The sequence below is a fragment of the Balearica regulorum genome, chromosome 1 (assembly GCF_011004875.1).
Source record: "Balearica regulorum gibbericeps isolate bBalReg1 chromosome 1, bBalReg1.pri, whole genome shotgun sequence".
NCBI classification, from domain to species: Eukaryota; Metazoa; Chordata; class Aves; order Gruiformes; family Gruidae; genus Balearica; species Balearica regulorum.
This window is the reverse complement of record NC_046184.1, coordinates 7,927,438-7,954,106: the sequence shown is the minus strand read 5'-3', so window position 1 is coordinate 7,954,106 and position 26,669 is coordinate 7,927,438. Positions and strand designations below refer to the sequence as shown.

Sequence of the window (26,669 nt, the reverse complement as noted above, 5' to 3'; positions counted from 1 at the left end):
TGTTGAGGTCTGCAGCCACTCTGAGAGCCTCTGTTTGTCTCTACTTACAGACCCCAAACAGTCTGCAAATGTTGGTCTATACCCCCCACAGACCTGTTCCACCCTGCTGCCCTTGTATCTCAGGGTACCACCCTGCTACAAATGAATCAGCCCAGATCTGGCCAGGGTTTTTCTAGTAAGGAGGTGTGCAAGGAACCAGTGAGAAGATCGGGAAGAAATTCCTTGTCCAGTTCTGGGGGAAAACAACTCTTTCTGGTTGAGCTTTCATAGTCAACTCTTGGCAGGGACAATGCTCAACTGTCTTTCCACGTTGTAAGAAACAGTCCTCATTTGTAAGTTCTTTGTTAGCTCCATCAGGTACGTAGAGGGTGTTACCTTCACTCAGACCAGTAATTTATTTTTATTACAAATGTTGCATTGTGAATTAGAGGATTAAGGAAATGTAGCAGGAATATCTCTCACCACTGCAGGAAATTTTAAGCCTTTGTACCACATCATATTTAACTTCCTTTTGGGGGAGTGTTGTGCATGTAGTCCTAGATGGGTAGGAAAGGGATCTGAGGAGGATGCACCTTGTGGTTTCACAGGTAAGATGATCCAGCCTCTCTTTCTGCATGGTGGGGCTCAAAGGCTGCAGACGTGCTGAGCCATCGCACCTGGGAAACCAGAGGGCTCCCCATCCATTGCTACCCCAGACTGTTTCTGTGACGTGACACCTGTCAGTCAATCAGTCTGCAATTCAGGTCCTTCCCTGTGACATAAACTGATGCCCCAAAGACATTGGAGGGCACCATTAGGATCACACAGTGATGGGATGCTCTTTGGGCACCTCTGGTAGACAACTGCACCGTAACATGGGGCATGAGAAAGGATGCGTTCTTGCTGCCTCCAGACTAGTCCAAAAGCCATGCCTGTTTATCCGGGCTAAAGCCAAAGAGACTGGACTGTTGCAGGGAGCCTGTAATTTCAGGCTAAGTCTAATGAAACTCCCCACACCTGCACTGAAAGCTGAAAACTGCAATTCTGGGCAGAGTGATCTTTACCTACCAGTTTTTGCTTCTATGTATGAAACAAATTACAATTAGAGGCTTCCAATCTCTGTTGCTGCTTCTTTAACCCACCAGGTGAGCTCTTTTGTCACCAGTTGAATAATGCTGCACCACACCCTGGCTCCGTTCTGGGTTTGGAGGCAGATCCTGCCAGGAGAGGATGAGTTACCTTGGAGGACAAAATGTGCCATACAGCGATGGGTGGGGAAGTTGCCTTGAGGCTTTGCTAGTTGAAGGATCATCCTACCCCAAGGGCAAAGTCCGTTGCCTTGACATATTCTTATAAAGCAACAAGCACAAGCAGGCAGCTGCATGGTGAATGCACCTTTGAAGCAGCTTCACCTCCTGTTTTAGTGAAAATCAGCCTGGGAAGGTGATTTTTCATTGCTAGTTCTGAGCAGGATTCAGGAGCAGGGCTGAAATGCTGCTGGGGTTCAGGCTTATATACTCTTCTTCGCCACCAGCACTGAAGATGGCAGAACCTGATTGAGATATGTTGTGACCTCTGTTGAAGGAAAAGAGCAAAACAGAATTTAGGAGGCAACTTGAAGTTTTACCCCTCTCTGAAATTCTGGGTTTAAAATTCCAGGAAGTTTTGAAGTTTGTTGTTTGGTGGTTTGTCCCTCAGGGGTACTTTGGCAGCTGGATCTAGGCGTGGATTTGATGCACCCAGAAAACCCCAATCTTTACCCTTGCAACATAGCTGTGGTCCCTCTGCTTTTCCTGGAGCAGAGATGGGTACCTTTGCTGCCTCTTGCCACTGTGTCCTGACCTGGGATCATCTCCAGAGCAGAGGTGGGCTACCTCAGGCACTTGCTCTTATCCCTCAGCAGCCAGAGGCCAGAACTGCCTCTATATTTATCCCCTTAATCAAAGCCTCCCCTTTGGGTGGAGCAAGCTGGATGGGTGAGCCTGCTTGTGGCTGCATACACAGCTCCATTTTTATAATGTCTGTGCCCTTATAGATAGGGGAGGGAACTGTGCTCCTGCTCTAGTTTTTGCCTGTTGCACCCAAAAGCACTTTGCAGCCCACTGGCCCCTCAAGCCCGTTGCAGAGGAGAGGACATCAAGTCTCATGGCATCTCCATGCTGGCACGGTCTTGGCTTTCAGTTTGAAAGCAGGTCAAACCCAGAAAAACTCCCAGCTAAAACCAGCCATCCAGCTTGTTCACCACCACCATGCTGGAAGAGGGCTGGAGCACCTCTCCTGTGAGGACAGGCTGAGAGAGTTGGGGTTGTTCAGCGTGGAGAAGAGAAGGCTCTGGGGAGATCTAATTGTGGCTTACCAGCACCTAAAGGGGCCTACAGGAAAGGTGGGGAGGGACTGGTTATCAGGGAGTGTAGTGACAGGACAAGGGGAAATGGGTTTAAGCTGAAGGAGGGTCGATTTAGATTAGATGTTAGGAAGAAATTCTTCCCTGTGAGGGTGGTGAGGCACTGGAACAGGTTGCCCAGAGAAGCTGTGGATGCCCCATCCCTGGCAGTGTTCAAGGCCAGGTTGGATGGGGCTTTGGGCAACCTGGTCTAGTGGAGGGTGTCCCTGCCCATGGCAGGGGGGTTGGAACTAGATGGGCTTTGAGGTCCCTTCCAACCCAAACCAGTCTGTGACTCTATGAGTCTATAAGAGCGACCTTGTCATCTTCCTACAGGGCAAAGAGAAAATTTCCTGTACACCGTGTAAGCCCCAGCTCCATCCTCGCCACGAGCATCCTCACGGTGGCATAAATGCCAGCTGAAAACAAATGAGGGAAAGGGCTCGTCTCCGCACCTCCCCTCCCAAAGCAGACCTCTTCCTGGCCAGCCAGTGCCGCAGCATGGCACAACAGCAACCTCAGGGTTTTATCTGGTGGGAATAAGCCCACTCCGAGAAAGAACATGCTGATGGGGTGGCAAAGCAGCGGCAGTAAGTCTGCAGGCGTTGTACTGTGGGTGCTTCACACTGTGCTTATTTAAGCCAAAAAATCAGCACTTTTGGAGGCTCACACACATTGTCCTTCTTGACCGATCTGATTATTTATTAGTGATACCCTTGTACCAGGGCTACAGCTAGTGCAGTCTGCTTTATTCCCGGGCAGCATCCTCTGCTGGTGGGTGCGCTTTTACACCATCACAAGTCGCACACTTCTCCCTGCTGGGTGAAGGGGTGGAAACTGGGGATGCCTCCCAGCCCCATGGGTGCCCCGGACCCTCGCTGTGCTCCTCTTCCTCCCTGCGGGGGCTGCGTGAGCACTCCGAGCGAGCATCCCCGCTGCTCTCGCCCCTCTCCATTACCATTTCAAGGTGTGCACGCGTGGGTCGGGGGTGATGAATGCCCCCACCCTCGCACCCTTCCTCCCTCCGTCCTTCCATCCCTTCATCCTCCTCCCAGAGGCGAGGGGAAGCCCAGATGTTGGCAGGCCCGAGCCGGGTTCATCTGTTTCACATGACCCAGCGCCAACTGCTGCTCGCTGCCCTCCTCCCTCCTTCCTCCTCCTTCCTCCCCTCCTCCTCCTCCTCCCTCCCCGGCTCCAGCCTCGCAGCGCGGCGGCGGCGGCCGCGCAGGAGCCAGGCGCCGGGGGCCGGCAGGCGGGGAAAGGGAAGAAGAAGGGGAAAAGGAGGGTTACGGCATCCCGGCAAAGAGCATGGGACCGCCCTAGGACCGCCCGGGGAGCCCGCCGGGAGCGGAGGGGAGCGGAGGGAAGGGCCGCGCCGGCCCCGCGCATCCCACCGCGGAGAGGCGGGCGATGGATGCGGTGCGGTAGAGCCGCGGCCTGCCGACGCTGGTGCAGCGGGGATGCTCTCGCCCCGGGCTCGGAGCTGAGGGGCCGCCGGAGCCGCCGAGGGAGCGGGAGAAGGTAACGGGGTCTTTGTCTGCGGAGGGGAGGCGAGGCGGGCCGGGACTCCCCTTCTAGCCCCGGCCCCGCGGGGAAAGCCCAGCCGCAGTGTGCGGGTTGCTCCACGCCCCCCTCCCTCCATTTATTTCAAACAGAGAGAAATGTGGGCAGCATCTGCTTTCTCTATCCTTTCCAAAAAAAACCCAAACCAACCCCCAAATCCTGAATTTGGTGGGCGAGTAAGGGAGAGGAGCTCGGCGGCTGGGGTTTTTTTGCACTAGAGGGAAGGAGAGGGTGTGGGGGAGAGAAGCTGGTGCTGTGATTTCTTCCCCCCCCCCCTCAATCTGGATGCCTGTCCCCACTGGACAGCTAAGATGGACTGCTCCTTCCCTTTCCAAATGGCTGCAGCAAGTTTAATGCAGAGCTGGGGGCTTCGCAAAGGGTAAAGCCCCTGGCCTGTTTTTCCTTTCCCCTATGCACGTCTTCCTAAATCAGGAGTAGAAAAGTTCCTACGGATCCAGGGCTACAAAAGACAAATAAATAGCTCTGTTTCCAAACTGTGCCTGCCTGGGTGTATCTGCATGCCTTGCAGACATGCTCCATGTAAGGAGGGTTTCTCAACCACATTGTTAGCCCACTTGCAGCTGGGGAGGGCATGAGAAAAGTTGTTTCAAGCCTCTATATAAAATTTCCAGGAGAGACAATTGTTTCTAATAATAGCCCTGGCAGCGGTTTAGCAATACAACACACACAGATGCGGGAGTGAGCTAGCAAATCCCCTCTCCAAGGCAAGCCAGGTCACAGGGAAAGCTGAACTCCCAGCTTGTTGGTTTGATTCGGGATTTTAAAACATTGCCCTGAACAAAAAACCCCAGCACCGCTCGCCCTTTCTGCCGGGAAGGGGGTGTGGTGCCTGTGCCTGCGTGCCGCACTTCATGGGCACGGCTGAACTGGGCTTTCCCGGTGCCTCAGGTACGGAGAGAGGCTGAATCCCAGCTCTGCCCAGCGCCAGCTGGATATCGGGGTGTCTCGAACTTGTCTCCCTCTACGCTGGCCCCCGGGGTCTGATGAGCATCCCTGGTCCGTGCACAGAGAGGGCCGTCACTGGCATGGTTGTCTGTGCCATTTTCCCTGCCTAGAATTGCCTGCCAGGCACCAGAGAGATCTCGATGGAGCTAAAGCTATCAGACCGATCCCCTTTCTCCTTGCGGCGATGGCAGAGGGCCCGGCAGGAGGGCTGCTGCCTGCGTAGCTGCCCGCACACTTCTTGAACCCGCGATGCTAACCCTGGCCGGGCAATGGTGCACCCGCTCAGCTTGGTGGCTCAGAGCTGCTTGTCGTGACCTTCCTGGCACAAGTTACCGGTAGCTTGTCCTCTTCCAAATATTAATATTTTTAAGGCAGTTTTAAGTACCGGCGTCAGGAGGGGACGTGCCACATGCCCCAGGAGGGAGAGCTGCTCGTGGGGTGGTTTTCAGAGCCCTGCTGTGATGCTGAGCGAAGGGAGCTGTGACAGAAGCTGTGGGGAGCTAAGGACATATTGCTTGTTGTAATAGGAAGGGACATTTTGAAGGGTCTTCAGCTCAGCACCACCTCGTGCTGCTGCTAAGGTCAGCTGTGTCTCTCTGAGGACCAAACAGGCTGGAGGAGTTGCAATGGTCATCTTTCACACTGCCCCATCCAAATCAGTTCCCACAGTGGGGTTAAGTGTGCCAGTGGGGCATAGCATGTGGATTTATGCACATGTAAGATAAACATTTCATTCTTAGGTGAATTTTTGTTTTAAACACCCAGGCTAGAAAAAAATATGAGATCTCTGCCATTATTTGGGCAGAGAGAGACTAGTGAGCCACTCACAACCCTTTGGGGCAAGGTACCCATTTCTCCTGGTAGATAGTTTCTGGTGGTCCCGTTGCCATGTGTCTGAACTGGTTATTGCATTAAAAATGCAAGTCAATAGTCGGTGATACCTGTGGGCACGGCACTGGGTCACTCAGGGCCGTACGGCAATGCAGTGTCACGGCACAGAGAGCATCTTCTGCTGAGATTGTGTCAAGTTGTTCAGCCAAGCCAGGAGCTTTGGTTAGCGCGTCGCATGTTGTTAGTAGGGACACAGGACTGGGAAAGACTTCCCAAGTCACGGAGTCTAGTCCCACATATCACGGGTAATTACAGTCATACGTATCCCCTTTGTTGCTACTGTTGCTTGCTACGTGAATAACAGCAGAAGGTTTGAATGCAGCTTCACAGACAGCAAAGGCAAGGTAAAACCTCATGGTGTGGATGAGGGAGAAAAAGCTGTACTAGGGAGAATTTGAAAGGGGCTGGGGAGTGACTGAAGTCTCAAGTCCCAATCTAGTATGACTGAGGGAGAAGGAAGGGTCATGCATTGTGAGAGGCATGAGACACACAGGGCAGGTATAAAAAGAGTGTGTTGATCCACAACCAGCCAAATTTGGGGTCAGGGCTTAGTCCCTTGAAGATGCAGTCATGGTGTGACTCACTTCTCGTGAGCTACGCACGAGCAGGCTGGATCGCTGGGACAAGAAGGCGGCTGCTGTCAGGCCTGGGGCCACACTCATGTTCAGCTCTTAGGGACCCTGGGTGTCTTTCATTCAAAACACTCTAGGTTTGAAGCAGTCAGTATTCCTGTGCCTCTGAGCTGCACCCAAAATCTCCATCTAGCTGGGAGCCATCCCACAAATGCCCCATCTCTTGGGGAGCTGGGGGGAGGCAGTGCTGTGGGGTGAGCCATAAGAGCAGGTGACAGTGGCACCCCAGGGACCCATGCTTCATCGCAGGATGTGGTGTGCTTGGGTGCACAGCTGGATCCCAAGGTCACTCAGCAATGCCAAATCTCCAGTCACTTTTGCTGGCTTGCTCCTTCCCGCAGCTGGAGGGGGGGATTGCCCTGCAGCCCCAGTGCAAGCAGAGCACAGCAGCCCAGCAGGCAGCAAGGTCTGACAAGGTTAAGCTGCGGTTGAATTGCTTGCAAGCCTCCTCCTGCTTCAAATCCCAGTTTGTCCCAGCCGCTCCCAGGCCATACGGTTCCCTAAGCCAGCAGTGGATTGCCCAGCATGGCCTCGGGGACCACTGCAGCTGACAGCTTCCCCTGATATTTCTCCTTTTCCTAGACTTTTAACAACTTAATCCCCAGCCCTCCTGTAAATCTCAATATGTCTCCTTTCCTGGAAAGCCACAAATTATTTTCCGAGGCTGCATAATGAGTTGGAGCCCCTGTCTCCTGCTCTGGAGATGAATCCCATTAAGGACCAAAAATAACTTTGACTGGTTTTATCTCTGACCTGACACTGAGAAGATGCCCCAGCCAGGTGTTTGATCAGCTCCAAGCTTCTGGGAGCACTTTCATGTTGATGAATCACAAACACGTAGGGTTTGATCCTGCCTCCCTCTGCTCCAAGTCACCTTTGCACTCCACCTACTTGCAGGTTGATGGGTCCTGAAGGTTTTTTCCTTTATGTCTGGCTCCAGTAGGCTGCCTGTCAAAATACGTAGAACTTGGTGTACCTCTGCCTTCTAGTGAGTCCCTGCTTCATGTTTGTGTTATGCTTCTCTGTGGCCCCATGCATGGTGCCAGATACCCTGGGTGCATCCCCATGGGGTGGGGTGGGACTTGCCAAGCCTTAAAGCACAAAGGAGACCAGAGGAGCAGGGACCATCTCGCTTCTGGTGCAGTTAATGATGTTCTTGCTTACAACCCCCTCTGGCTCCTTTCCTAGCAGATGATACACCATCCTTCTGCTCTTGTCCTGAGCTGCTGTGTGATGTTTTCACGTGGTGTTAAACAGTTGCTGTGTCCCACCCTCAAGAAAAGATCACTAGTGGGTAGCAAAATGCCCTTTTCACTCTCTGTCTGCACTGGTGGGATGTGGTGTGACCTAGTGTAGTGATCTTTGGGAAAAATCCTTGAGTGAAGAAAAAAGGAGGCAAGTTGACCCTTTTTTACTTAAATTCACTGTAAAAGGGTCCACTAAAAATCTCCTAGAAACCTGCAAACCAAAAAAGAGGTTGATATTCCCATTTTGGCTACACAACTCCTTTATGCATATGCTTCCACGTGTAACACGGAACATTTTGACAACGGCTGTTGGCCTTGCCAACCCGCAAGGCTCAGGCTCTGTGTTTAGATCTCCCAACCAAAATAAATCCACCCTTGTTTGGGTTTCCTCACCACGTGGGATCGAACATAGCTACAGCTGTACCACACGTGCTGTAAGCACTGTTGGCATCCCGTCCATCTGAGATGAAATATTTCGCACTGGGAAGTACTTTGGAGATAGAGGAGCAGCCTGTGGCTGACCCTGCTGCTTTCACGCTGGGTTTATGCAGGACAAGCCAGGGATGGAAAGCTGCTGCATCGGGTGAGCAGCTTGGAAAGTCAGCACAAAATCTGAAGCTGAAACTCGGTGAATGTCCTAGAGAAGGGAACATGGATTGAGCTCTTTCCACCTTTAAAAATCAGTTTTGTCCTTGCTCTGCACAGGTAGCATCTCTCTCGGCTATCCCCAGCTAGGGTTTTGTGAAGGTGACCATCATCTCAACACGTGGCTGCCACGTGTGTGCTTGTGTACCACCAGACACTCTCATTTCCCAGTGAAATGGGGCACTCAAAGGGACACAGATGACTTAAGGGACATGTAATCAGATACAGTGCTTGTTTTGTGCACACATACATACCCCAGTGTGCAAGCACACTGGAAAATAAATTTGGAAGGTAACTTCCACTGCCTTCTGCAATTTTGAACTGGAAAGACCAAAAAACTGCAAAAATAAAAGCACTGCCTGAAGTGGTCTGGGGTCCCTGGGATGCTTTGCAGCCCTGCTGAGGATGGTGATACAGCCACCGAAGTTGTCACCTGGGCGGTGCCGCGGGAGGTGGAGACGGGGGGCAAGGAGACTTGTGCCTCACCAAGACCAAGGAGAACTGGAGGGAAGCACTGAGTCTGCTTTGCCTTTGTGTTGCACCGTGGAAGATGCTTTCTGAAATGCTGATGGTGATTCCGAGGGGAATCTGCAAATGTAGAAGTGCTGGGCCATGTCCTCGCTTTCTCAGTCCCCTCTCGCAGGCACAGCTGATTGCTACATGGCAGGAGGCTGCTCCAAAATGGGTCTCAAATCCTGGGAGTGTCTGATCCAGCCGCTGAGTTTGCAGACATTGCGTCAGGCTGTTCCCTCTTTGCTTTCTATCCTTAACTCTTCTGCATTGATTCTGCACGGTATTAAAGAGCTGATGTGTCTTCCAGAAGGGAACGTGTTTGCCCGGCTCTTAAAAGGCAGAGGCATGTGGTACAAAGACAGGCTCAAGTAGAGGTGTTTATTCCAAGTTCCTCCTGGGCAGAGGTGACAGGACGTCCATATTTATTATGGTTGAGGTGTCTTTGATGCAGAGAGGACCTGATCTTTCTGCACCAACAGGCAAATCATTCCCAATACAGGCGATGCAAAATCCTGACATCACTCAGAAAATGAAGTATAAAAGTAGAGTAGGGAGTATAAAAGCTCAGGCTGTGTGTCCTGGAGGCGTTTTTCTTGGCTTGAGCCCACAGTGGGGCTAGTCTTAGCTCTAGTCCTCACCAGACATGCAAGTGCTCAGCATTAGGAGCTATCAGGACAAGGGAAGGCAGGAAAGGACCAATTTGTGCTCCTCACCCACCTAGGTGTGCAGGCAGAGCCCATGGGAGATGTCCCAGTCCCACAGCCCCAGCTCTGCCCCGCTCAGCATGGGCTGCGCTCCTGAACGAAGCAGGAGCAGAAATGGTCAAACTAGACTTTTGCAACCAGGGCTCGTTTCCGAAAACACCTGCATCTCCGAGGATGAGTCAGCCGCTTGTCATTTGAATGTGCTCTGCATCTCACCCTTCCTCTGAAACCCTCTTGGGGGACGATGTCCACCCAGCACCGACCTCCTCAGCTGCTGCAGCTCAGGCAGAACCGCTGGCGGCTGCCCAGCCTGGGCACCAGCCGCAGCCCTGGCTCTCGACATCAAATGTATGTCAAACCTGCTGATTAGCAGTGGCTGGAAACAACCCGGTGACATATTTTTCCACTGGAAGCATATCAGTTCTTAGAGTGTTACTCAAAACAAGAAGGAGGAAAAAAAAAAACCCAACCCACTTCTGTGTACAGATTAGCATTTTACATTTTTTTCACATCTGGAATGACTTTTGCAAGTGTGTTTTCTGTTATGTGTTATATATAACCCTGCTCAGTGCTATCTATTGACCCGCTCTGTTACAGAATATCTGAGTGATGCACTGCCCAGTGCCTTGGCTCCATTGATCAGGGCGATTACACCTCGAATGCTTAGTGATACAGTAGGTACAAAACACTCAACAAGCGCTAAAAGGACACTTTAAGCTTTAAATCTTAATTTGTCCTTCAAAAATATTTCACACATATGACTGCTTTCACTGCCTTGGGTCAGTTTGGTCATCTTCTTATGAACCTACATTGATTTTTTTTTTTTCTCTCCAGCAAATCACATTAGTTTCAGCAGCAAATAAATCGTCCTGTTCCTCCTCTACAACTAAACCAAACCTCCTGCAAATTTTTTCCCAGAAGACTTGGATGTTCTCATGTAATTACCACCCTGTCTGCATGCAAAAATGAATGATATCTGGAACAGTTATTGCTGAAAATAGGCAATGTTTGAAGTGTGAAACTGGACAAAAAATTACATTTTTATGTATGTTTATGTTAAATGTAGGAGAGACATAGGAGAGATTAACAGACATTCTAACATCTTTGGGAAAAATAATAATAATAATCATAATAATCTATTGCTATGTACTTTGGTGCCACATGGTCATTATCATGATGATGACTCACGGTGCTTGCTGCAGTACCTAGTAGGGAATGAACCAGAAGGTGACCAGGAGTTCCCGCAGAGAGGTTGAGAAGTCTTATAAAAGGCTGTGGAGTCCATCATTGGTAAAGGATTGCCCTGGCAGATAATGCAGATCCTTTTCCCCTAGACCACGCTGTGTCCTTTGTGCATAGCAAACAGAGTAAATACAGAGCTCTTCCAGGGGAAGCAAGACCCTCCCAAGACATATTTTGGTTTTTCTGAAACACATCCATGCCCAAAAGCTGATGAAGTACCTGTGCCAGGACCACGCGGCTTGTCCTGGTGCAAATACGCTGAAGATCCTTCATCCTCTTTCCCTCTGAGCATGCCGTTTTACTTCTGCAATTAATATTCATTTCTTTGACTGCATTAGGGACTTACAACTCAAATGATGGATCATGGCCCTTTTTTATAACATGCAAACATGGGATGAAACTATAGAACTTGCCTTAAAGTGATTATTACCTAGAAAACAAGTTCACCTTGGGGGAAAAACAAAAAGCAAAAAGAAAGACGTTCTTCACACAGTTTGGCTGAGCTGAGCTAGCTCAAGAGAAGTTTGTGTACAGGGCAAGATATCTTAGGTGTTAACTGGGAGGCGTGCAGCAAGGAAGATTGTCTACCTGACATCTCACTAACATAGGCATGAGGGGGCTTATGTTTGCGATGGTTTTTTTGTGACTGTGGCACTTTTGCAGCCTTTGGGCATTACATTGGCATACAGATGAATAGCATAGTACGGATCTACCAGGTCTATGAGGCTGTGCAGGAAAGTCCGGCAGGAAAAGATGGAAATCCCACCCCCTGACTCATTTAAAATCCATCTGCACGAAAGCGCTGACCGCAGGGAAGAGCCCTGAGGTGGCGGGAGGAGGAGCAGCTGGGCCGCCTCCGTTGCACAATTATTTATTTATCATTTATTCCCCGCGCAGCCCTTTTACCCATTGCTGGGTGCAGCCAGCACATGACGTGTGCAGAAAGGCTGTAGGAACAACACAGGCTTCCCAGGTGAAAAGTGGAGGAGATATCCACAGGATCCCAGTTTGAAGCAAGTTTTTAAGAGCTCTGGCATGTTCCTGACCTAAAAACATTGGCCTGAAGCAGGTGTCCACCTTGAACCACCTGCACAACTGACTGGCTGAGTCAAGATTTATTGAGAAACACTTCCTGAGTGCAGAAGGGCTAGCAAATCTGTAAGATTTAAGACATCTGTGGCCAGTGAATCCTCTAGACTAAAAATAATAAATAGTACAGAAAACTGTGCCACCTCCCTGTGGTCAGCTCCAGAGTTCAGAGGATGCTCTGACCAACCATCTCAAAGCTGTTATACTCTCCACTCCTGCCTTGCAAATAGTGGGGATAATGCCTGGATCCTGATATGCTTTTAAGCTGGCAACTGGGTTTTTTTCTAGCCAGGAAAGGGAATGGAAAGAGTTATGAGGTCAAAAGAGTCAAAAGGTAGTGAAAAGTACGCACTGGGATTGCCCTCTCCTCCTGCATCCACACCAGAAGGCAGGCAGGGCTCAAGATGTTCTGCTTCCCTTTCTATGTGAAAAGATTTAGATCTGTATTATTTTTAAGAAAGAAAACAATACGTGACATAAACCAGCACAACCTCCATTCTAGTGAGGAAACCAGCCTGTCCAGGAAAGGACTTTCTTGTCTCAGGATATAACTGAAATCAGGCCTCCGAGGCCGGCCGCTCTCAGAGCGGTGATTTAGGCGTCTGCCGGGTAATACCCTGGTTGGTTTAAAATGCGGCGTCAGAATTAGGTTTAATTCTAGCTACATGGCTCAAGCACCAAGTGTTTTGAGGTTAAGATGCAGCATTCCCAGCTTTAAAGTTCACCTGAGAGTTATTGCTTGACGTTGTAAATGGACTTAAGGACCGTAGGAGACGGTTTTTCATTTCAGCCCTGATACAGTAAGCCACTTAAACACTTGCTTATGTCACACTGAAATAAAAGGGATTTATGGACACAGCTACGTGCTTTGCTGAATCAGAGCATTTTTGCTGAGTGCTGTTTAGAGGAAGCATGAGAAATAACCTGTGCAGATGTCCCCTGGTGATGCGGGAGCCTGAGCAAGGCTGGAAAGCGCTGCGCGGAGGAAGTGAGGAGCCCCTGGGCAGGCCAGGAACTCTTTTGTCAGCTCTCAAGACAAAACAGGGAAGTTACCAGGTCACTCAGCCTTTAGCTCGCCTTAATTTTTCTCCCATCGCTCCCCGTCGGCATCCACACAATGGCTGGGTCGCGCCTTTCATGGCGTGCTTCCACCGGCGTGACACTGTGGCCGACACCGTCCCACCTTTCTCAAGGAGGACTCTTGCTTTCCAATTACCGATGCTGGTTTTTTCCTCTCCTTCTGGTGAACGAGCGTTTGCAGAAACGAACGTGACGCTTGATGCACCCCCCCTGCACATCCCCTGTGCAGATCCCCCAGGCGATGGGTAACATCAAGCTCCTCCAAGGCACGGCAGCACTCCCTTCCTGCAGGATAGGAGAGGTTTTTAAGAGCTGTATCTGTAACCATGGTTTCAGCAATTTCATCTCCATTCCCTGGTCCATGGGTAAGGACATTGATTTTTTCAAAGGGTGGGATAAAGAGGCTCGCAGGGAAAGCCAAAGGCCTGGCACGTGATACGTTCCTCTGGTCCTACCAAACCTGTGGGAGGTGCCGCATCATGGTCGGCATATATTTTCCGGCCATTCAGTCCAGCTATGGACTGTGCATGTATTTCACAGACCTTCAGAGCCCTTCCGTAACAAGGAACCTCACACTGCATCAGAAGCTGGTGTCTGGATATGAATCAGCCATCGGCTGCTTCTTTTCACCTCGCCACTATCCACATCTACAGATCTTTCCTGGGCCCATGCTTTCAGTTCCAAAGCTCCATTTGCTAACAAGGTCCCTTCCTACAAAGGATGCTCCTGTTTCTTTGAATATGTGACATCTTAGTTTTCCTACAGAAGTGCTGCTAGAAGATGGCAGATGCCTGAGGATATGGCTGGGATACCCTTCCCAGGGGAAAAACACCTGGCTTGCAACTAACCTCTCCTGCTCCAGTGCACCAAATAACCTTTTCAATTAAAAATATCATCACATGAACAAATTTGAATGGCAGAAGTGTTGTGTAATGGGTTCCTACGCAGTGTTGTGAGCAACATTTGTACTTCTGTATGGGATTATTTCAGAAAGCTCAGCCCATGTCACGTACTGGGTCGCTGACCTTTACAGGCAAGGCAGGCTATAGAGACCTATGCTTCGTATGCCGGGAGCCTTGTGCCAAATCAAAATAATTTTTCTCTCTCTCTTCAAAAAATAATTACAAACCAGATTTTCCACTATTGGTTTAGGAAAGACTCATGGAAATTAGAATCATAGAATCATAGAATGTCCTGAGTTGGAAGGGACCCATAAGGATCATCGAGTCCAGCTCCTGGCTCCACACAGGACCAGCCAAATCAGAGCATATGACTGAGAGCGTTATCCAGATGCTTCTTGAACTCTGTCAAGCTCGGTGCTGTGACCCGTTCCCTGGGGAGCCTGTTCCAGTGCCTGACCACCCTCTCAGTGAAGAACCTTTTCCTGATATCCAACCTAAACCTTCCCCATCGCAGCCTCATTCCATTCCCATGGGTTCTATCACTGGTCACCAGAGGGAGGAGATCAGTGCCTGCCCCTTCACTCCCCCTCGTGAGGAAGCTGCAGGCTGTGGTGAGATCTCCCTCAGTCTCCTCTTCTCTAGGCTGAATGGTAGAAATGACGACTGTTCTCAGAAACAACAGTTTCTCCTGACTGTCTCCCCATCCTCAGAGCTTTGAGCCACGGAGGCTCAGGTGGAAGCCAGCCTGCCTGAATACGGCCCATTCTGGTGCAGAGGAGGAGCACGGGAAGCGAGTGTGCACACGGGCTTTGGACGTGGACAGCGAGATGGCACAAGCAGTGCTGCAAACCACGGTGACGTGCATGCCAGCGCAGGGCGGCGTGCAAGCCCTGTGGCTGGGATGGATGAACCAAGCTGGACTAACAGTCATCTTCCTCCCCTTCTTCAGGGCTTGCTTTCACCGAGTCATAACCAAAGGACTGCAGAAAAGGCCAAACCCCAAGGGCAGGCCCCTCTGGGCGGAGCATTGCCTGCTCCCCAGCCGCCCGGCCAGTGCTGCTGCCCTTCCCACCACACCACAGAGCCAGCTGTGGCCGTGTCCCCTCTGCCCGGGTGCTCGTGCAAGAATCGGCCATGTGGCTCAGCTCTTTGCACACTATCTCGCAGCCGTCCTCATCCCAGTCACCGTCGGAATTATTTATTAGGTGCTGATGCAGACCAGCGACTGTGGAGGACGGTCTCAGAACACACGGCATAAAAAAGAAAAATAGTCCATTCCTCCAGGATCTTGAAGTGTGAGTGTAGGACAGGAGATGACATATGGATGCAAGCAAGCGAAGAGACAGTGCTGGTCAGTGCGACAGACAGCCGTTTGCAAGGCCAGACCTGATTCAGCAAAGTGCTGCCACATGCACAGAATAAACTGTGCACACATTGAAAGCACACTACGTTTTCCCCCTCTCTCTCTCTCCACAAGCTTAGGAGTTGCCACAATGAGAAGGCAGTAAGAAGTGGTCAAGTGGGAGCAGGGTGTTTAATCCAATAGTTTATTGTAATCAGCGGGCTGTCATCTCTCCCTATCTCCTTTCAGCGGGTCTGTCCAAACGGTGGGCAAAGCGACACAGATTTTTGTGTATTCAGCACAGTAATTGCCTCCCATATAGGCAGCGAGCATTTAGGAAATATTCTGCCTCCAATTATAGTTTCTGATTTGAGTCATGGAAGAATAAGCCGTATTCCTCTTTATTTCTGCAGTCACCGGCTAATGAAACATGCCGCGGATATTTATAGAACTGCCATTGTAAATAGCATTTGCATTTGGTGCCTTTGAGCTATTTAGTGTGACGGTGCTTTCACCAGGAGGGTTTTTTCATTCTGAAAGGGAAAGGTTCCCTTTGGAGCTGTTTCCTCCCTTCGCCTTCGCTGTTTGTGTTGGATGGAGCAGTTCTGTGGGCAGTTGCTGATAATTTAGTGACGAAGTGACGGGCGTACAGGGATTAGCTGAGCACGGTGCGGGTTTTCAGGCTGTGTCACAGACAGTTTACAGGATTCTCCGAGACAATGTTTGGAGTTACGGCGAAGATGAATAGAGAGGAGGGCAGTCACCAGAGCAGTTCATGCCGCAGAGCAAAACAACCGCCAGCCTGCCTTCCCTAGGAAATATATTGTGTAAATATTTGGGTAGGAGCCTCCAAAGGAGATATAAAGTCTTGTGATAAAGGTAACTAAAACGTCCTTTCCTTGAGAAAAACAGCTACGTTCCAGAAGATCCCATGAGTAACCACAAGAGATATTTCCTTTCTGTAGCATCCCTTTATTAAAGTGAACAAGTGTGTATGTCAGGTCTTGTTGTCACTGACGGTTCTCAAAGCGTTTTGCAAAGGACGTCAGCATCAGTTTTTCCATCCTCAAGGTGCAGGAGCCAAGGAGCAGAGAATGCACGCATGCCTTGTGTATGATCAGCTCTCCTGCACACTAATCCACCTCATCCACACAAACACATTGCTTCAGATCTTCCTGTGCCTTACAAGCACCATCTGTGTTTGTGTATTGGAGATATATTATCCCTAGTCTTTACACACTCATGTACATAAGCGACAGAGCTTTTTTAAAGTGCTTGAGTTCAGCTCATCAAACGCTTGGGTCATGCTGCATGTGCAGGCACTAAAAGTGGCAGATTTTCAGAAACATCTGACGTACTAAGCTGTTTTGGGTGGGAAAAAAAAAATCTGTTCTGTATTTTGATGCATAATTTCCATCTGAGTTCGTGATAAGTCTGGCCCATGAAATGCATGTCGCCCATATTCACACCCGGCGTGTGCAGCTCCCTGCCATATGGATGAACTGTTAGCACTCAGGAGTGTGTAACACAGTCCTACCTCTTCGCACATCTTGAGAAGCATCAGAAATTTGGGGGGGGGGGGGGGGGGGGGGGATGTGGATACAGCATCCTTGGCTGTTGGAAGGCTGAGCAAGCAGCAGGCACAACCATGGAGCTCACCTAGGAATTGTCTTGCCTAACTTGAAATGTCTGAAAGTTCTCTCTGCTTTCAGCATCAAGGGCTTCCTCACTGCTAGGCTGAACAAGACACTTGGCTTTTTACTTTGTGGAGTTGGGGTGGAGGGCTCTTGCACTCCAGAATGATCCTGGGGTGTGTGTTGGTACAGGGAAACTCAGTCACTGAGCTCACAGTGAAAGCCAGGACTTGATCAGGAGCAAACTCCCCCACTTCCCTGCCACACCAAGTATCCTTCTCTTCTGTCAACAGCTCTGCTCAACCATTGCTTCTTGTCTTTTTGCTGGGATTTTGCTTTTCCATGGTTAAGGGAAAGCCATGCCTTTGTGCCTCTTAGCTCTCAGTTCCCCTCATCCTTCTCTGGGTAAGAGCCTTGGGAGTGGAGAACCTTGATTCACTCCTTGTAGTCATCCTCCATCTAAACTCTGGTGCTGCTCAGCTTATGCTTAGCGACCTCCTGCTCCCACATTCCCATCTATGGTGCTTTGGTGTTGATTTCCCTTCTCTGGTTACATAGAGAAGCAGAAGGGGTTCCATGACTTGTTCCCCTGGAGCCAGCCACAGCCCCATCCATCGCAGTGCAGCAGATACCACGGATCAGCCAATTTGCAATGTGTCAGAAGCAGCATCTTTCACGCAGACAGACTGTGCTAAATCAGTTCCTTCTCACTGTGCTTTGAAACGTTCCTGTTTCTTGCTCTGACAAACTAGCAGAGGTTGTATTGATCTGATGATGAAAAAAGCACATAACGTGGGCTTCAGGCACCTGGTGGAATCATAAAACAGAAAGGAGGGAGGGCGCAGGATCATCATATTTTAGCTTGTATCAAGTAGGAAGTCTGTCTACTTTCTTTTCTTCTCTCTTGGAAAGCATCATTTGTTTCAAAGGGAAGTGAAAAGGCCCATGGCTGGGCATCCTGCCTACAGAAGGAAATACTGTGGCAGATCTCCAGCCACATACCACATACATTGTGGTCCTTCTGAGCTTCAAGGTATCAGCCAAGACAAAACCAGAAGGTCCTTCATCATCTGTGTTGGTACCTGGGGCTGGGAGCAGGGGCCAGGGCTGGGTGTCTTTCTTCCCCTGAGCCTGTGCAGTGGCTGGTGCATCCTCTCCAGCTCCTGCAGCAGCTCGTCACCCTCTCTTGTGCAGAGAAGCCTAGGTGGAAACAGACTGCAGGCCACCAGCTGGGGTCATTAGCCTGTAGCATGAACCTTCAAACCACGGAGAGGCACAGAAACAAGGTGGCACTAAAGAAATAAAGTTCATGCCTTGCTGTGTGCTCACCCACTGCGTGATCAAACTGTAAAAACGATCGTGGTCTTTGACAGCCAACTTTGCTGATGGACAGAACCGCTGGGGACTAGCTGGTGTGAAAGCAGTGTGCTCTCCTTCCCTTCACTCCTCTTCCATCCCCCTTTCCTGCAAGTGAGGTTCATGAAAAGCTTTGCATTTAGCCAACCATCATGTGCCGCATTTCAGAGCTTCACTTTATTCAGATACTCCATGTTGCCAGCTGTTTGCATTTGGGATATCTTTAAGCAGTGAAAGCACTAAGGGGATACAAAACTCTGGGTTGGAAAAGCGTGGAGAGCTAAAGCAGCTCCACAGGGAAAGCAAGTGCTTTGCTGAAACACTAAAGCACAAAGTCAAACATCTCAGAAAATTTTCCCTCTTCCCCCTTTCACCTTCTTTTATTCTTATTTCAATTTTGGTATAACTGATGGAGCGTAACACGTGAGAGCTGCACTGCGTTTCCATCCCCGCCATCGCATGTTACCACCATGATAAACTCACTGCTTTATCTCTTGCATTGGGTCAACTCATATTAAAACTGGAATATCAGTACATAGTCACCATCTTGGGGATGCAGCAGATATGTGGCAGTAGGAGGATGAGAGACATGCCAGAGCGGAGCTCAGCCACTTGGAGTTTTATCTGCTGGGGAAGCCCAGCAGAGAAAGCTTGCAGCTCCCTGCACCCAGGTGAACACAACCCACACCACTCTTACTCCAAGCAGGGCAAAACATTGCAAAGCCCTTCTGCGAGCCTCTGGCGTAGCTTTACAACTGAGCTGAAAGCTGTTTAATACAGAGTTCATAGGAAAAAATCTCACTCACCAAGTAATATACCTTATGAAAAGCCATATTTTGCATAGCATTACTTACCGGAGGAAACTCTCGTAAGAAGACAATTTATTGCCACGGCGGTAACTGGCTGACATTTATGAGAAGCCTTGTTTTACAAGGCTTTCCTTTGGCTGCAATGCCAGGGTTCCAGTTGTGCTCACAGAAAATGAGAAGGAAAGCGATGTTATTTAGCGTGCACGATACTCCAGAGGCGTCCTGGCGTGAATAACAACGGGGGTAAAGTCTGCTTGGATCGCAAGGGATTGTGCATTCCAGGATTGTAAATTTGGGGTCAGTTGAAGGGAAAAGCTTGTTTTGACTAAAGTTGTCTCATAATAAACTCCATATCTTGCATGGCCAGCTTGAGGCTCAACAGAGTTGTTGGCACATCTGAATTTTTGCTATGGGGAAGAGGCCGGGGTCAGGGTAAGACGCCGTCTGTCCTGGCCCCAGGAAAGGGGGAGATGGATGTGGGACAGACCTGGTAAGAGGGAGGACGGGAGCACCCAGGAGACCCTGGCAGGCTCCTGTGCCAAGAGCCGGCAACCAGCTGGATGAGGGCAATGCTGGTGTACACAGCCAAGGTTGCAGACCCCACGGCAATGGTCACGCACCGCCTGGGCTCTCGAACAGACAAAGTTGGTGGTGGGACATGCGCCACTGCCTCCTGGATGCAAGCGTATGCAGCCCCATCAAGCCACAGGAGTGGGTGATTTTTAACCCGCAGAGCGAAAGCAGAAAGCCGAGCTGTCCTCAGTTAACCCCCCGAGCCCACATCTCCCAGCTCTCTGCAAGGCAGCTTTGCATCGGGGGCTCAGCTCAGCTGGCACCAGTGGGGAGAGGTGATGGCTGAGGACAGAAATGCCCAGGGTGCTGCGCAGTCACATCCCCAGCAGCCTGTACCCCCGCTGCCAGGCTCCTGTGGACCCTCTGCTCCTTTCTGGTGATGCTTTAGGACTCACTATGGAAGAAATATCATTAAATTGAGCTGGGAATCCATGCAGTGCTCAGGAAGGAGGGCTGGAGGGTGACGGGTCCCTGGGGGACTAAACCACGCCGTGGGGCTGAGCTGGGTCTGTGCCGCTGTGGGTCCAGGCATGCATGTTGTGGGGCAAGCCAATGCCAGGGGGGCTGCTGCATGCTGCCTAAGTCGTGCTGAGGAAGGGATTTCCAAGAGCCAAAGAGGCTTAGGCGGTCCATATCCCATTAGCAGATAGTGGGATTGTGCCTGTGCGCGCTGAAGGGCTTTGCGAGGCTGAGTTGTGAGCTGTAACTCTAAAAAGTTGTTCCTCGCTTATGGTGGTCTGTGCACAAGGAGAGCCAGGAAAGGACTGTAGAGGAGTTTCCTCAGGCCACTGCTCATTTATTTCTTAGCACACCAATCTACAGGACCTTGGAATCATGGAATGGTTTGGGTTGGAAGGGACCTTAAAGCCCATCCAGTTCCAACCCCACTGCCATGGGCAGGGACACACTAGCCCAGGTTGCCCAAAGCCCCATCCAACCTGGCCTTGGAAATCTTATATGTCTTCTATACCTAAAAGTTTTATTGATATAATTTGTTAACAGTTGTAATAAACTATACTGGTATAGAAGCACCTTTGGACCAGTATAATACTATCACAAGTGGCTCCCGTGGTACATCTTAAACAGGACACCCCAAGCAGGACAAGCCCATTTGGGATCCAGGCCCAAACGAGCAGCTGGTGGAACCCCAGGGAGCACCATCAGCACGGCCCAGGGAGGAGCCTTGCTTGCTCTGCGCTGCCTCCGGGGTGTGAATCACTCCTGTTGAGGGGCTTGGGGGAAACTTGTCTGGATGTCTCCTCCACCAGCCAAGCTGGCTGCGAAGCCAGAGGCTGAGGTATGAAATGTCGGGGCCCCCGTGCTGCAAACTGTCCCCCTGGCCCCATTTTTCACACTGGAACGACCTCCTCCCAGCAGCTGTGTCCAAGCAGACACCACAGGCTGCTCCGTGACAGCTACTGGGGTGGCTTTTCTTTTTCTCCTTCCAGCCTTTTCTTTTCGCCAATGCCAAAAGAAGGGGGATTAATTAAAAAAAAAAAAAAAAAACACAACCCACAAACAAAACAAAAACTAAAAGCACCGCAGCAAATGAAAGCCTCCAATTTGTGCCGCGGGAGCCGGCAGCCACGTGCCGAGCTGGAAAGCCGAGCGCGCTGACACGCGTGTCTCTTCTCTCTTACAGATGACGGAGGGCCGCAGATGCCAAGTGCACCTCCTTGACGACAGGAAGCTGGAGCTCCTCGTTCAGGTAGTAACTGCACGTTTCGCCATGCGATAGTTTGCTACGGCTGGGGGGTTTTGCCCGGGTGGGGAGAGGAAAGGGGTTTCAGCTGGTTTTCTCAGCAACTTCACGCCGTGATTGCCTGCAGAGCTCAGGAAAGCTGCATTAGTGTTGGGTGGGAAGGATCTGCAAAGACAGATCTGTGGGAAGAACTGATTCAAGACATATTTTCCTTTATTCTGTGCCAAAACTGTCCCATTCACTGCCAGTGAGACAGAAAAGCAGCTCTGGTCATTTCTGACACTGTTACTATATCCCTCAGCTATTTTTGAGGCGTTGCTTAGCTTTGAGAAATGTATTGCATCTGTTTAAAATACCTCCAGCATTCATTTTTATCATCTTCTCTACCTGCCATCCTCAGTTGGTGGGGTACGATGCCGGGCCCCACGCCGGAGGCGGCTGTGCCCCATGCACCCACCTGCGCCGGGAGAAAAGGCTGCGGTGGCGGGGCCACGGGCAGGCATTGCTTGAGATGTTACAGAGGTTGTAAAATGTGTCAAACACAAACACGCGTTAGAATAAGTCTGTGCTCCATCTGCCTTATTTTTTATTTAAAAAAAAAAAAAATGGAAAATAAGGAAAAATGAGAGTCTGGTGCTGTGTAATGACAGGCTGATGGAAGCTGCAGCATCCTGCGCTTTTCTGACAATTTTGGCTCGTGTCTCAGAGATCACCAACGGGTTAATAACAAGAATTAGAAGAATGCCTTTCCTTTCACAAACGCTGCCGGCCAGCCAGCCACAGGCAGCCCAAGGAGCAGGAAATGAAACTTCCCATAGTGCAGCTGATAAGCTGGGAGGGGGGCAGGATCCTCCCCAGCACTACCCCCTGAATGGGGATTGCTGGCGGTGACTTGAATCACCGGAAGCACATTCAGCCTCGCTTTCTGGAAAGATGCTTAAAAATACCATTAACAAAATGCTAATGGTAACGTTTTTTCAAGCACATCGTCACCGAGGAGGTGAAATTCCTCAGCTTCCTGTGACACTCGGTGTGGTCAGAGAGTGCCTGGATAACCGTGAACGAGCCAGGCCAGGGCTGGAATAAAAACAGCTAAATCAGAATGACTGATTAAAACAAAACACCATAGAAATGGTCTCGGCACGGCGAGCATCCCTGCACCAGGCCACACCGGGCTTGCAGGAAGTTCAGCCACCTTCATCGCAAGTGCACAGCACTTGGCTTCCTATTTCATATAAATGCCTTTTTAAATTTTTCTTAGTTCAATTAAAAATGAATGGGCTGTTGGAGAACAGCTCTGCTAAAGCACTGCTCACAATATTAATAATCCCAGTTTAAAATATACTGCGGGAAATCTATATGAGCTGCCCTGGCCAAGCTGCTTATTTGGGGTTTTTATCAACAGCACAAAAAAACCACAGTGAAGATGACAGTCGAGGAGGCTGGTTTGGGAAGTTCTGTGTCCACTGCTGCGTGAGCAGAAACAATATCACGTAATATTAGTTTTTTAAAGTGTTTGATCACACCTTCAATGGGAATTTCTCGTAATCAATATAGGAAGCTAATTGCTCTGTAAATCACACTAACTAGTTTGCAAGTGACCCGTGGTTGAATTTTATTCGTACAATAAATTGTTCTGCTGTTTTCAAGTAACATATGAATGGAGAAATGGGGAAAGCCAGGAGGGATGATTATGAAAATTTCATGCCCAGAAAAAGCAGTAACCTCTGTTGCATGCAGGTTGACCTAGATCTCTGAGCACCACCGTGCCCCTGCGGGTACAGGATTGCACGCTGAGGCATCTCAGATGCTTTTTCCTTAAACGAGGCTTTTCACTGCTGTTAGGTAGCCTCTACGCAGGGCAATAGTAAATAAATCACTTTTGGGTGGAGCAGACGGCAGAGGAAGAGGATGTTTGGACTCGAGTATGTCCCCAATATCGATATTCTTTGCAGGCGTGGGCACCGCACTTTGGTTTCCCTGCCTGTAAAGCACGGTCAAAGCCACCAGCTTTGGGGTGGTCCTAGGGCTGCTCCGCTCGGGGCAGGAGCGGGCTGATGTTACCCAGATGAATAGCGCTTTGCCCCGGTGGGTCCTCAACCGACTAGGCTCCCTCCAGGAGCAACGTGCACTTTGCCAGGGGAAATCTCCCCACCTGACCCGTATTGTTTGTAATTTGTGGTGAGATTTCAGATAAAAGTTGCTTTGTAAGTTCTGAGTGCCGTTATTTTTATTATTACCTTATCTCGTAGCTGAACTGAATAAGGAGCTGTAAATAAAACGTTCACCCAACCCCGAGCTTCTGGCTGTCACTTCAAAGCTGTATTTTTCTGTGGGTATCTTGCCACGGGCTGAAGCGGAGGCTGATTTGCTGATTTATGCCATGAGAGGGGTTCCTCCATAGCTGCGTTGGGCCTTAACATCTAGACCTGCGTTGGCTTGAATCGCTCGAGAGCAGAGTTCCTAAATTCTCGTGTGAAATTTCCTCCTTCCCACCAACCTCAACCTTTCCTGGAAGCTTTTCCGTAGGTAATTTCACACACTTGTGGCAAGTTTAGGAGAGACCGCTGGGAATCGGTAGAAGTGATTTCTCTGCCACGGGCGAGGTCAAAATACCGTCCTCACCTGGATCGGGCTCCACGCGGCCTTGCAGCGCTTGTGCGTGTGATATCAAGTGCTCTGCTTAGAAAAGGGCTCAGGGATCCTGCTGATGTATTTTGGGGTGGAAAAAACCAGGAGAAGAAGCTGGATCTGATGAGTTTAGCTCCCTCGAACGGATGCAGGAGGGCTCCCGGAGCATCTTGAAACTGCTTAGGCCGGTGACTCTGGGGAGCTGAAATTATTTCCTCTCCTGCTGCCTCGAGTGCTGCTGGGCAGAAAGAGACGCATCTGGGAACGATCATGGCATTTAGAAAAAGCAGTGTATTAAGCAAATGTACTCCCTTTTTTTGTCTGTGAATTAGCTGTGATCAGACTCGGGGGTTAATGAATATGTCGTTTGAAACATATCAATTGATGGTTAACGAGGACCATACCTCAGGCTGCAGGAGGACGGCAAGCGCTAACCGTGCTTGTGCGGCTGCTCGCAAGAGTCAGCCTTGGCTCTACGCGACGGTTCCGCCAGACCACGTTGAAACCTTTCGACACCACAAATTCTCTCCCAAAACTGCAAAGACTCCTCAGACCGGCCACACAGCTATTGCCAGTGGGACCCCTCGCACACATATGGTTTATTTGCATTACCGAGCCCCAAAAGTAAGATTTTGGCTCGGAGGCAGCGTTTCTACCCCCTTTCTGTGAATGCTGGCTTGCTTCGGTGTTGGCACATAACGGCAGGGCTTGGGGTTACCACCACCAGGAAAGCGATCCTGGGTTCAGTCAATCAAAGGGTCTTGGCTAAAGGCTTTTCCTCCCGAGTGGAGCGGCGGCAGAGTGGTACAGCAGCAGCTAAGGAAAAGCAGAAACACGGGCTTTGCAGATAAAAGAAAGTCCTCCCCAATGTGTTTTGTCAGATAAATGCTGAAATTTTATGCTAATCATAAATGGAGACAGAGGAGGATCATATGGAAATCTCTTCCTGAGGGTCTGAAACTCAAAGCCTGTTTGACTTGGGATTAGGAAGAAGAGTTGCATTTGGTATGTGTTTCGTTTGATAAATGCCTGTTGATGATCTGGTGTGTGTGGCGAGTTTACGTAGGGTATTTTTGACAGCGTTTTCTTTCTGAGCAGGAGCAGAGCGTGGCTCCTTGGATCTTCTTACAATCTGGGGTTTTTTTTCCTGTTTCTGTTTGATGCATGTTTACTTTCTAATATGTTGGGAGTTTTTTTTAAGTGTTTGGCTTTATCTAGCTAATCCTTTTCAGCGAGTGAGTCCCTTTTCTTGCTTCTGGAAAATGGATTTGCTCACATTCCCCGCTCTCAGCCTCCCTATCTGTTATATTATTTCCCTGTGACCATGTATCATTCGTCTGTTGCACATGAAAGGTTGTGTTGCTTTATTTAAAGACTTTTGCGTAATTGCCAATTTGTTCCTTTTCATGTGGGTTTTTATAAACACGGCTTTTTTCTGGGCTGGCTGAATCCGGCAGCCTGGCTCGTTCCCGGCTCCTGTGCCTGTTATCTGACAGCGGCTCCAGCAACTGTCATCCCAAAGTGTTAAGCCTCCTAATTCTTTCTCTCTGGAAGAGTTATTGCAGAAATAGAGCTCATCCGAGGCTCGTAGCAGAGCCGTCCGTGGGGTCTGGAGAGCTCTGAAATTTGATCGGAGGAAATAACCGGGCTTTTTGTTTCTAACCTTCTTCCCGAGGAGCACTGAGCCTGCTTTGGAAGAGCCAGGGAGAGACCTGGGGGTCAGCACCACGCTCGTCTGTAGGTATTTGGGTGGTTAACCCACCGGGATGTCCGTGTTACCGCTTCTTAAGTAACTCTTGCTACCCAAACAGCTCGGGGTAAGCTAGGTAAGCTTGCAGTGTTTCTATCTCCGAGCCGTGATGTAAGTGCATCCAAAACCACGTGAACAGCGATGCATGTATACGCACAGCCAAAATCAATGAGATGCGCAGAACATCCCTTTCCAACCTTTTTGCCTTGTGTACGGACTCTGCTTTGAGCGGATCAGGAGTCCTTCAAAAGCCCAGGACTCGTGTCCAGCATGCCTGCTGTGCTTCAGCATCTCGTTCCCAGCAACCACTCCAGACTGGGAGACGCTGGTAGCTGTGAGCCAACGCCAGGCTGGCGAGATGCCTCGTGGGCTCATGACTCACTGCCGCAGGGATGGCTGTCACCAGCGTGGCCATCCCGGTGGAGGTGCTCAGCACCGGTGTCCCTTGCTCCTCCAGGCTCAGCTTCGCTGGGGCCAGGCTGAGGCATGCTGTCCTGGGGACAACGCAGCACCTTTTGAGAGCAATAACTCCACTAATAATGGTTAGAGGGAGAAATAAAATGTTCTGCTTTCCTGCCAAGATGCTGTTAAGAGTTTCTGCAATATTTTCAGTATTGTTTATGGTCAGGAAATTGCAGTCAACGGGGGTTTTCCCGCGTTTTCTTGCTGCCTCACTTTTGTATGCCAGTAAGCAGGGTGGTTACGTGGGCTGGCATGGTGAGCAAAGGTTCCCCTTCAGGAGGTACGGAGGATGGCACCTGCCTGCCGTTGGGAAGAAGCTGTCTAATTGTGGATAGAAGTTTTGTGTGAGGACCACAGCAATATATCCCATCCTCAGAGCAGGATAAACAAGCCCCAGGAACCAGGCTGAATCTCCCCTGGGAAGCCACAAAAATTGCAGAAAAATGGAGTCCAGCCCTTCTTCACTACCAAAACTGGGGATCCCTTTAAAAGCACCAGCTCCCAGGGTGATGCAGAAAAGCAGCCGTGCAGCCCTGACCGTAAATGGAGACGTTTGGGTGCCAGTAGCCATCCT

General features: G+C 50.0%; 1 protein-coding gene across 10 annotated transcripts in view; it reads left to right on the top strand.

Annotated features, from left to right (window-relative positions):
- FRMD4A (FERM domain containing 4A) overlaps positions 1 to 26,669 on the top strand; it is a 383,039-nt gene that overhangs the window by 222,811 nt on the left and 133,559 nt on the right. For 8 of the 10 annotated variants that reach the window (XR_012837828.1, XM_075767470.1, XM_075767639.1 and 5 more), the window contains exon 2: positions 21,193 to 21,258. Coding sequence is in view for 9 of the 10 variants with exons in the window: in XM_075767470.1 (XP_075623585.1) it covers positions 21,193 to 21,258 (66 nt within the window). In the remaining variant the exon portion in view is untranslated. Of the gene's footprint in view, positions 1 to 3,578; positions 3,884 to 20,788; positions 20,848 to 21,192; positions 21,259 to 26,669 lie in introns of those variants that run through there. The other 2 variants (XM_075767702.1, XM_075767548.1) reach the window with 2 other exon arrangements.